Source organism: Aphelocoma coerulescens, chromosome 25 (assembly GCF_041296385.1).
Source record: "Aphelocoma coerulescens isolate FSJ_1873_10779 chromosome 25, UR_Acoe_1.0, whole genome shotgun sequence".
Classification (NCBI taxonomy): Eukaryota; Metazoa; Chordata; class Aves; order Passeriformes; family Corvidae; genus Aphelocoma; species Aphelocoma coerulescens.
This window is the reverse complement of record NC_091038.1, coordinates 963,416-974,807: the sequence shown is the minus strand read 5'-3', so window position 1 is coordinate 974,807 and position 11,392 is coordinate 963,416. Positions and strand designations below refer to the sequence as shown.

The 11,392-nt window shown below is 66.3% G+C and overlaps 1 protein-coding gene across 1 annotated transcript; it reads right to left on the bottom strand.

Moving 5' to 3' along the window:
• Nucleotides 1–572: 572 nt before the first annotated feature.
• Nucleotides 573–10,659, bottom strand: RFX5 (regulatory factor X5). Its single transcript, XM_068995305.1, has 10 exons — nt 10,515–10,659; nt 10,150–10,183; nt 9,933–10,015; nt 9,374–9,499; nt 9,132–9,248; nt 8,798–8,879; nt 8,335–8,536; nt 7,868–7,965; nt 7,223–7,782; nt 573–820 (listed from the first exon to the last, which is right to left on the bottom strand). The coding sequence occupies exons 1-10, from the start codon at nt 10,631–10,633 to the stop codon at nt 574–576; spliced, it is 1,668 nt and encodes a 555-aa protein (XP_068851406.1). The 5' UTR covers nt 10,634–10,659; the 3' UTR covers nt 573.
• Between the last annotated feature and the right edge of the window lie 733 nt (nt 10,660–11,392).

Genomic DNA, 11,392 nt, shown 5'->3' with positions numbered 1-11,392 from the left:
CCGCGGGTTCCGCGTTTGACGAAAATCGGCGTTTTTGGGGGAAAAATCGCCTCGGTTGTCGCTGTCACCACTCCGGGGGGTCGGGACAGGTTGTCCTCCCCCTTGTCTGTGTCCCCTCCCAGTGCCCCGTGTCCCCTTCCTGCTTCCAGTGTCCCCTCCCACTGCCCGTGTCCCCTCCCCACTTCCAGTGTCCCCTTCCCATTTCCAGTGTCCCTTCCCACTTCCAGTGTCCCTTCCCACTTCCAGTGTCCCCTTCCCATTTCCAGTGTCCCCTTCCCGCTTCCAGTGTCCCCTCCCAGTGCCCGTGTGCCCTCCCGCTGCCCGTGTCCCCTCCCCACTTCCAGTGTCCCCTTCCCACTTCCAGTGTCCCTTCCCACTTCCAGTGTCCCCTTCCCATTTCCAGTGTCCCTTCCCACTTCCAGTGTCCCCTTCCCGCTTCCAGTGTCCCCTCCCAGTGCCCGTGTCCCCTCCCCACTTCCAGTGTCCCCTCCGCACTTCCAGTGTCTCCCTCCCAGTGCCCGTGTCCCCTTCCCCGGCTCACAGACAGGACAGCCGCACTGGAGTGACTGGTTTTTACTGGTGCGACGAATGGGACCCCATCCCTGTCCCCGCCCTCGTGTGTCCCTCGCGGTGTCCGGAGCGGGGCTGTCCCTGCGGGTCCCCAAGGGGGGACCTGGCCTTGCTGTGGCCCCGCTGTGCCAGGGCCTCCGGTGTCACCGTGGTGCCCGTCCTGCCATCCCTGATGACGCTGACGCGGGCGGGCGTGATGGGCCTGGAGGGGCCGTCCCTGACGGGCACGGTGGCACTGCCACTGCCAGGCCTGTCCCCAGTGCTGCCACTGCCAGGCCTGTCCCGCGTGGTGGCACTGGCCCGGGATGGGCAGTCCCTGACAGGGATGGTGGCACTGCCACTGATAGGTGCGTCCATGAGGGGGGGACTGCCAGTGCCCATCCTGTCCCCAAGGGTGGCACTGCCCCTGGATGGACACTCCCTGACAGGGATGGTGGGACTGCCACCGACCGACCTGTCCCCAACAGGGACGGTGGCACTGCCCCTGGATGGACACTCCCTAAAGGGGACGGTGGCACTGTCCCTGCCTGGCCAGTCCCTGTCAGGGATGGTGGCACTGTCCCTACCTGGCCAGTCCCTGTCAGGGATGGTGGCACTGCCACATGCCAGCATGTCCCCGAAGGGGAGGATGGCTCTGCCGGGCACTGCCGAGTCCATGATGGTGGCAGTGACCCTGGGGATGCTGTCCCCAACCAGGACGGTGGCACTGACAAAGACGGGCGTGTCCACGATGGTGGCAGTGCTCAGGGACGGGCTGTCCCTGACGGGGACGGTGACACTGCCCAGGATCCGCCTGTCCATCACGGAGCCACTGAGAGTGACCAGCGCGTCCACGATGGTGGCAGTGCCCCTGGATGGGCAGTCCCTGACGGGCATGGTGGCACTGCCAGCGACCAGGCTGTCCCCAATGATGCCACTGCCCCAGAAAGGGCTGTCCCTGATGGGGATGGTGGCACTGCCAGTGACTGACGTGTCCACGATGGTGGCAGTGGCCCTGGATAGGCTGTCCCTGACGGGGACAGTGGCACTGCCAGTGACCGGCCTGTCCCCAAAAGTGCCACTGTCCCTGGAGGGGCAGTCTCTGGCAGGGACGGTGCCACTGTCGGTGACCAGCCTGTCCCCGATGGTGCCACTGGGAGTGACCAGCCTGTCCTCAATGGTGCCACTGGGAGTGACCAGCCTGTCCCCGATGGTGCCATCACCACTGACCGGCCTGTCCTCAACAGGGACAGTGGCAGTGCCAGTGACGGGCCTGTCCCTGACAGTGGCACTGCCCCCAGCCGGGCTGTCCCTGACAGGGATGGTGGCACTGCCAGTGACCGGCCTGTCCCTGACAGTGGCACTGCCCCTGACTGGTCTGTCCTCAACAGGGGCAGTGCCACTGCCCCTGGACAGGCTGTCCCTAATGGGGACAGTGCCACTGCCCCTGGACGGGCTGTCCCTAATGGGGACAGTGCCACTGCCCCCAGCTGGGCTGTCCCTGACAGGGACAGTGGCACTGCTCCTGCCCGGCCTGTCCCCACTGCCACTGCCCCTGGGTGACCTGTCCCTGATGGGGACAGTGCCACTGGCCCTGGGCAGGCTGTCCCTGACAGGGACAGTGCCACTGCTCCTGCCTGGCCTGTCCCCACTGCCACTGGCCCTGGGTGACCTGTCCCTGATGGGGACAGTGCCACTGGCCCTGGGCAGGCTGTCCCTGACAGGGACAGTGCCACTGCTCCTGCCTGGCCTGTCCCCACTGCCACTGGCCCTGGGTGACCTGTCCCTGACGGGCACAGTGGCACTGCCAGTGGTTGGCCTGTCCCCACTGCCACTGGCCCTGGGTGACCTGTCCCTGACAGGCATGGTGGCACTGGCCCTGCCCAGCCTGTCCCCAGTGGCACTGGTCCTTGGTGAGCTGTCCCTGATGGGGACGGTGGCACTGGCCCTGCCCAGCCTGTCCCCAGTGGTGGCACCGCTCCTGGATGAGCTGTCCCTGATGGGGACGGTGGCACTGCCCCTGACCAGCCTGTCCCCAGCGGTGGCACTGCCCCTAGATGTGCTGCCCTTAAGAGGGACAGTGGCACTGCCAGGGACTGGCCTGTCCCCAGTGGTGGCACTGTCTCTGACAGGCCTGTCCCCAGTGGCACTGGCCCTGGGTGACCTGTCCTTCATAGGGACAGTGGCACTGCCACCAGCTGAGCTGTCCCTGACAGGGACGGTGCCACTGCCCCTGCCCGGCCTGTCCCTGATGGTGCCACTGCCCCTGCCCAGCCTGTCGTCAACAGTGCCACTGTCTCTGGGTGACCTGTCCCTGATGGGGACGGTGCCACTGCCCCTGCCCGGCTTGTCCCCAGTGGTGCCACTGCCCCTGCCCAGCCTGTCCCCACTGCCACTGTCTCTGGGTGACCTGTCCCTGATGGGGACAGTGGCACTGTCCCTGCCCGGCCTGTCCCCAGTGCCACTGTCTCTGGGTGACCTGTCCCTGATGGGGACAGTGGCACTGTCCCTGCCCAGCCTGTCCCCAGTGGCAGGGGCCCTGGGTGACGTGTCCCTGACAGGGACGGTGGCACTGCTCCTGCCCGGCCTGTCCCCAGCGGTGGCACTGTCTCTAGCTGGGCTGTCCCTGACAGGGACAGTGGCACTGCCCCTGACCAGCCTGTCCCCAGTGGTGGCACTGCTCCTGACGGGCCTGTCCCCGCTGGCACTGGTCCTAGGTGACCTGTCCCTGATGGGGACACTGTCACTGCCTCTGACCAGCCTGTCCCCAGTGGTGGCACTGCCCCGGGATGAGCTGTCCTTGACAGGGACGGTGGCACTGCCCCTGACCAGCCTGTCCCCAGTGGTGGCACTGCCCCGGGATGAGCTGTCCTTCACAGGGACGGTGGCACTGCCCCTGACCAGCCTGTCCCCAGTGGTGGCACTGCTCCTGGCTGTGCTGTCCTTAACAGGGACAATGGCACTGCCAGTGACCGGCCTGTCCCCAGAGCCACTGGCCCTGGGTGAGCTGTCCTTGACAGGGACAGTGGCACTGTCCCCAGCTGCGCTGTCCTTAACAGGGATGGTGGCACTGCCAGGGACTGTCTTGTCCCTGACAGGGGCAGTGGCACTGGCCCTTGATGAGCTGTCCTTAATGGAGACAGTGCCACTGCCACCAGCTAGGCTGTCCCTGACAGGGCCAGTGGCACTCCTGGTGACCGGCCTGTCCCCACTGGTGCCACTGCCCCTGGCTGCGCTGTCCTTAACAGGGATGGTGGCACTGCCAGTGACCGGCTTGTCCCTGACTGGGACAGTGCCACTGCCACCAGCCGGGCTGTCCCTGATGGGAATGGTGGCACTCCTGGTGACCGGCCTGTCCCCCATGGTGCCACTGGCCCTGGAGGGGCCATCCCTGACAGGGACAGTGGCACTGCCAGTGACCGGCCTGTCCCCAGTGGCACTGCCCCGGGATGAGCTGTCCTTGACAGGGACAGTGGCAGTGCCACTCACCGGCTTGTCCCTTACTGGGACAGTGCCACTGCCACCAGCTCGGCTGTCCCTGACAGGGACAGTGGTACTCCTGGTGACCGGCCTGTCCCCAATGGTGGCACTGCCCCTGGCTGGACTGTCCTTGACGGGGACGATGCCACTGCTGCCAGCTGTGGGGACAGTGGCACTCCTAGTGATTGGCCTGTCCCCAGAGGTGCCACTGGCTCTGGAGGGGCCGTCCCTGACAGGGACAGTGGCACTGCCAGTGATGGACCTGTCCCCAGTGCCACTGCCCCTGGGTGAGCTGTCCTTGACAGGGACAGTGGCACTGCCCCGGGATGAGCTGTCCTTGACAGGGATGGTGGCACCACTGACTGGCCTGTCCCCAGTGGTGGCACCGCCCCGGGATGGGATGTCCTTGACAGGGACAGTGCCACTGCCACCAGCACTCCTAGTGACCGGCCTGTCCCCAGTGCCACTGCCCCGGGATGAGCTGTCCTTAATAGGGACAGTGGCACTGCCCCTGGCTGGACTGTCCTTGATGGGGACAGTGGCACTGCCACCAGCCGGGCTGTCCCTGATGCTGCCACTGCCCCTGACCGGCCTGTCTGCAGTAGTGCCACTGCCCCTGGCTGGACTGTCCTTGACGGGGACGGTGCCACTGCTGCCAGCTGTGGGGACAGTGGCACTCCTGGTGACCGGCCTGTCCCCAGTGGTGCCACTGGCCCTGGAGGGACCGTCCTTAGCAGGGACAGTGGCACTGCCAGTGACCGGCCTGTCCTTGACAGGGATGGTGGCACTGCCAGTGACCGGCCTGTCCCCAGTGGTGGCACTGCCCCTGGATTGACTGTCCCTGACTGGGACAGTGCCACTGCCACCAGCCGGGCTGTCCCTGATGGGAATGGTGGCACTCCTGGTGACCGGCCTGTCCCCAGAGGTGCCACTGCCCCTGGAGGGGCTGTCCTTAACAGGGACAGTGGCACTGCCAGTGACCGGCCTGTCCCCAGTGCCACTGGCCCTGGGTGAGCTGTCCTTGACAGGGACACTGCCACTGCCACCAGCCGGGCTGTCCCTGATGGGGACAGTGGCACTCCTGGTGACCGGCCTGTCCCCCGTGGTGCCACTGCCCCTGGAGGGGCCGTCCCTGACAGGGACAGTGGCACTGCCAGTGATGGACCTGTCCTCGATGACACTGGCCCTGGGTGAGCTGTCCTTGATGGCGGCACTGCCAGTGACGGGCCTGTCCCCAGCAGTGGCACTGCCAGTGACCGGCCTGTCCCCAGTGTCACTGCCCCTGGATGAGCTGTCCTTGACAGGAACGGTGGCACTGCCAATGTCTGGCTCGTCCGTCACAGGGATGGTGGCACTGACAGCGACCGGCTTGTCCCTGACAGGGACACTGGCACTGCCAGCACCTGGAGAGCCACCACTGGGGATGGTGGCACTGCCACTGACCAGGCTGGCCCTACAGGGGACGGTGGCCCCGTCATTGACCGGACTGTCCCTAATGGGAACAGTGGCACTGTCCCCAGCTGGACTGTCCCTAATGGGGATGGTGGCACTGCCACTGACCAGGCTGTCCCTATGGGGGACGGTGGCACCGTCATTGACCGGACTGTCCCTAATGGGGATGGTGGCACTGTCATTGACTGGGCTGTCCCTCAGGGGAACGGTGGCACTGTCCCCAGCTGGGCTGTCCCTGTGGGGGATGGTGGCACTGTCACTGACCAGGCTGTCCCTAATGGGGATGGTGGCACTGTCCCCAGCTGGACTGTCCCTAACGGGGACAGTGGCACTGTCATTGACCGTGCTATCCCTCAAGGGGACAGTGCCACCGTCATTGACCGGACTGTCCCTCGGGGGAACGGTGGCACCATCATTGACTGTGCTGTCCCTCGGGGGAATGGTGGCACTGTCCCCAGCTGGACTGTCCCTGTGGGGGACGGTGGCACTGTCATTGACTGTGCTGTCCCTCGGGGGAATGGTGGCACTGCCATTGACTGTGCTGTCCCTCGTGGGAACGGTGGCACTGTCCCCAGCTGGACTGTCCCTGTGGGGGACGGTGGCACTGTCATTGACTGTGCTGTCCCTAAGGGGGACGGTGGCACCATCATTGACCGGACTGTCCCTAATGGGGACAGTGGCACTGTCCCCAGCCGGGCTGTCCCTAAGGGGGATGGTGGCATCGTCATTGACTGGGCTGTCCCTAAGGGGGATGGTGGCACTGTCCCCAGCTGGGCTGTCCCTCGAGGGGACGGTGGCACTGTCATTGACCGTGCTGTCCCTTGGGGGGACAGTGGCACTTTCCACGGCTGGGCTGTCCCTAACAGCGACAGTGGCACTGTCCCCAGCTGGGCTGTCCCTAATGGGGACGGTGGCACTGTCATTGACCGTGCTGTCCCTAACAGGGACAGTGGCACTGTCCCCAGCTGGACTGTCCCTAACAGGGACAGTGGCACTGTCCCCAGCTGGACTATCCCTAATGGGGATGGTGGCACTGTCCCCAGCCGGACTGTCCCTAATGGCGACAGTGGCACTGTCATTGACCATGCTGTCCCTAATGGGGATGGTGGCACTGTCCCCAGCTGGACTGTCCCTCAGGGGGACGGTGGCACTGTCCCCAGCTGGACTGTCCCTTGGGGGGACAGTGGCACTGCCATTGACTGTGCTGTCCCTAAGGGGAATGGTGGCACTGTCCCCAGCCGGGCTGTCCCTAATGGGGACAGTGGCACTGTCCCCAGCCAGGCTGTCCCTAATGGGGACAGTGGCACTGTCCCCAGCTGGACTGTCCCTAATGGGGACAGGGGCACTGTCCCCAGCTGGACTGTCCCTCGGGGGGACGGTGGCACTGTCCCCAGCCGAGCTGTCCCTAATGGGGACAGTGGCACTGTCCCCAGCTGGACTGTCCCTAATGGGGACAGTGGCACTGTCCCCAGCTGGACTGTCCCTAATGGGGACAGTGGCACTGCCATTGACCATGCTGTCCCTAATGGGGACAGTGGCACTGTCACTGACCGGGCTGTCCCCACCAGCCACCGTGTCACTGTCAACGTCCATCCTGTCCCCACCAGCCACCGTGTCACTGTCCACCTCCATCCTGTCCCCACCACCCTCAGCAGCACCGCCAGCCACCCCCCTGTCCCCACCCGGCACAGTGGCACTGCCACCCCCGGGCGACCCCCCAGCAGGAGACCCCCGTGGGGGCGACTCCCCGCCCTCGTCCCCCTTGGGGACATCCCCGTCCTCGGGTGACCCCGCCGCGTCCTCCGGCCTCTTCCGGGGCCTCCCTCGCCGCCTCTTGTGCGCGGCCCCGTCCCCTCCTCCCTCCAGGGGCCGCTTGGTGGCCTTGGCGCGCTGTCCCTCGCCGTCCCCTCCCGCCCGGGCGCTGCCGGGGGTCTCGGCCGCGGGGACCCCCACGCCGGGCAGCAGCACGTTGAGCACGGGGATGGCCGCGGGGGGACTCAGCAGCCCCGCGGGGCCGGCGGCGCCCGGGGCCAGCGCGGTGCCCACGGGCAGGGGCAGAGCCACCTTGACCGTGCCGGCCAGCGGCGCCGCGGTCAGTTTGGGCACCAGCACCGGAGGGGACGAGCGCACGGGGGTGGCGCCGGGGGCCGGGGGTCGCTCCGAGGGGGGGATGCGGGGCAGCAGCAGAGGCAGGCGGGCGACCAGGGCGTTCACCTGGGGGCTGCTGGCCGGCCGGGGGGGCTCCGGGGGCTTCTTCTTCTCCGGCCGCGGCTGGACATTGGCTTTGGGGACAGCGTCCTTCTTGGCCTGCGGGGAGGGAGGTGGCAGTGGGACGTGGGCACCCCTGAGTGATCCCCTGGCTCGGGATGGGGGAAGGGGGTCTCACCTGCTCCTGGCTCCGGTCACTGCTGTCCGAGGGGTCCAGGCCGTTCTTCTTGGGGGCTGAGGGTGGCCGAGTGTCCTGGGGGGGCTTGTCCGTGTTTTCTGTGGGAGGAGGGGAAGTGACCGGGGTGGCAGGGGACGGTGGGGGTGGGAGGGGACACAGGGAGTGGGACACTGAAAGTGGGAGGGTGACATGGCAAGTGGGAAGGGGCACCGCCAAGGGGGAGGACAACCCGACCCGACCCCCCGCGGTGGTGACAGTGACAACCGAGGCGATTTCCCCCCCAAAAACGCCGATTTTCGTTAAACACGGAACCCGCGGGCGCGCCTTGGGCTCGTTCCGTACCGAGGCCACGACCCCCATGCCATATATGTACATGTGCCACGCCCCCTCATCCATATTCATGAGGAAGCCCACGCTCCCCAGGATGGTGCCGGGGACCCCCGCGGGTGACAACGACCCCGGCGCACCTGAGACCACCATGGCCATGACGAGGTCGGCGTGGGCGGAGCGGGAGCTGATGATGTGCTGCTGCAGCAGGAACTGCGCCACCTCCACGATGTTGTTGAAGGAGCGCTTGAGGATCTTCTCGGCCCAGTCGCAGGTCAGGGCGCAGGCGGCCTCCATCACCTCGCTGCTGTAGGACTGCACCAGCTCGGCCAGCTCCGACTGCTGCCGAGGGATGGGACGGCGCGGTGAGATCGGGGAAGGGGTGGCAGGGACAGGAGGAGGCCGTGGAGCAGAGCAGGACAGCGGGATGAGCCCCCCAGAAAGGACAGGACTCCAGGATGGGCACGGGAGGAGGTCCCGGGGCAGGACAGGACCTGCATCCCTCCTCCCCCATCCCTTCAATGCCTCCATCCCATCCCATCCCATCCCTCCTTTGGGTCATTATCCCATCATAACTCAGCCACGGAAGTCCGGAGCACTCACGGTCTCGGTCACTTTGAGGTCCAGGCTGGGCAGGGGAGGAAGGCTGACCACGGTCTTCCTCCGGATCCCACCGTAGCAGTACGTTGGGAAGAGTCAAGGATTCTTCCCGAGCCCAAAAAACCGGGAACCGACCCGTCAGGAGGAGATCCATGGGGCAGAGCAGGACACCGGGATGAGCCCATGGAAAAGGACAGGACGTCGGGATGGGGACAGGAGGAGGGTCATGGAGCAGGACACCAGAATGGGGACACAGGAGGCTCAGGAATGGGAAAAAACAGGAAAACCTGGGAAAAACAGTGGCTGCCGCCACAAATTCCATCACAGGGAAGGATATTTGGATTGTCCTCGGCCTCCCAGGCGCCGTGCTTTGATATTTGGGAAGATTTCCCGGATGATCTTCCCGAAATTGGCCGTGCTCAGCGGGCGGCAGCCGAGGTTGTCGCAGTAGCGCCTGCGGGGAGGGACAAAAGGAGCCATTCCCAGGACAGTCCGGAGGAATTCCGGACATTCCCGGAATTCCAGGGCAGGGGGTTCCCCCAGGGACACGGGGACAGCAGGGCAGGGCCCCGGGCTCACTTGTAGGCGTCGTAGACGTCCTGCTTGGGCAGGCAGGTGTCCGTGTGCTCCTCCAGGTGGTTGCGGATCCAGCTGCAGGCGTGCATGTGCTCGGCCGTGCCCAGCGAGCTCAGCTCCAGGGAGCTGCTGCTGTTCCCGCGGGACACGGGCGTTCCGGAGGCGTGGGAGAGGCAGCGGGAGGGAGGAGAGGCCATCGTCACCCTCATCCCAGCTCCATCCTGAGCCATCCCTGCCCCACCTCCATCCTCGTCCCAGCTCCATCCCAACACCTCCATCCTCCATCCCATCCCATCCTATCCCATCCCATCCCATGGATCCCATCCCATCGATCCCATCCCATGGATCCCATCCTATCCCAACACCTCCATCCCATCCCATCCCATCCCATCCCATCCCGTCCCATCCCATCCCAACACCTCCATCCCATCCCAACACCTCCATCCCATCCCATCCCATCCCATCCCATCCCACCCCACCCCACCCCATCCCATCCCATGGATCCCATCCCATCCCATCCCATCCCATCCCATCCCATCCCATCCCATGGATCCCACCCCACCTCTTCTCGCCCAGGCTGGGCCCCGAGGGCAGCTGCAGGTACAGGTAGAGTTTGTCGCTGTCCGAGAACTTCTGCACATCTTGCTGCGCTCCCAGGGGCCGCAGGGACAGCAGGAAGGGACCGGGGACACGGAAAAGGTTAAGGATCCATCAGGAGCAGTGCCCAGGGTGATCCTGGGATCAGCCAGGAGAGGTGGGAATTCCATAGAAACACTCACCAGGATGGAGTCCACCTTGCTCTGCACGGATTTGCTGCGTGGGATGGAGACCGCGAGTCAGGGATGATCCCAAAAATCCTGGGATCTCAATTCCAACTCTTCCCGAGGCTGCCAAAGTCCTTCCAGACCCCACATTCCAGGGCTCCCAGCCCTTTCCCAAGCCCGCATCCCATGGGATGGATCCCCACGGGATCCCGGCATGCCAGGGAAGCGCTGGGCTGGTTTGGCACCCGAAACGGGCACCTCTGCCCTCCTGTGTCCCCATCTTTCATCCCTTCGGTGCCCAGGGGCTCCAAATTCCCAAACCCCATCCCATGAGCCCCACTTGGGGAGCTCCGAAGGGATTCCCGAGGCGCTGCCCTTACGAGATGTTGCCCCGGAGCTCCTGGAGCAGCGTGCTGGACTCGGTGGCACTGCCCCGGGCACTGCCGGGCGACAAAGTGCCCTTCCTGCCTCCTCGGGCACCCAGCTCCTCGTCAGCCATGGCAGCTGTGGCCTGCTGGGAAGAGAAAAAACGGGAATTTTACTTAAAAACGGGAATAAACCCCGTTATGGACGTGTGGTCACGGACACGAGCCACGGGTGGCCACAGAAATGGGACAGGGACATCTCCAGTGAGCCTGGCAGGGTCGGGGTGTTGGGGACACCAGGACAGGGGGTCCCCAGGAAGGTGGGGCCATGGGACAGCAGGACAGGGGCTCCTCAGGGACATGGGGCACCAGGAAGGCGCAGATCCCGGGGGACAGGGAGCCGTGGGGACACCGGGAAGAGGCCCCCGGGGCCACGGGGACACCGGGAGGAGACCCCCGGGGACGGGGTAGACGGGGACATGTGGCCGTGGGACACCAGGAAGGAGCAGATCCCGGGGGACGGGAGGCCGTGGGACACCAGGAAGCGATCCCCGGGGCCCCGGGGACACCAGGAAGCGATCCCCGGGGCCACCGCCACCCTCCGCGCCCCTCCCCGCGGCCCGGCGGCCCCGGCCCGGCGCGACCCCCGCGCTCCGGACCCGGGGCGGCACCGGCGGCCGGGACCCCCCTCCCGCGGCCGGGCCCGGGGTGTCCCCGGGGTGTCCCCGGGGTGTCCCCAGCCCTGTCCCCACCCCCCCCCCCATCGGCCCCGCACCCACCTGGTCCCGTCCTGCTCGGGGGGTCCCGGAGGGGGGGGGAGGGGAGGGGTCCCGCCACGTGCCCCGCGCCCCCCGCGCGAACCGAAAGTGGACGCGCCCCGCGCTCGCCCCGCG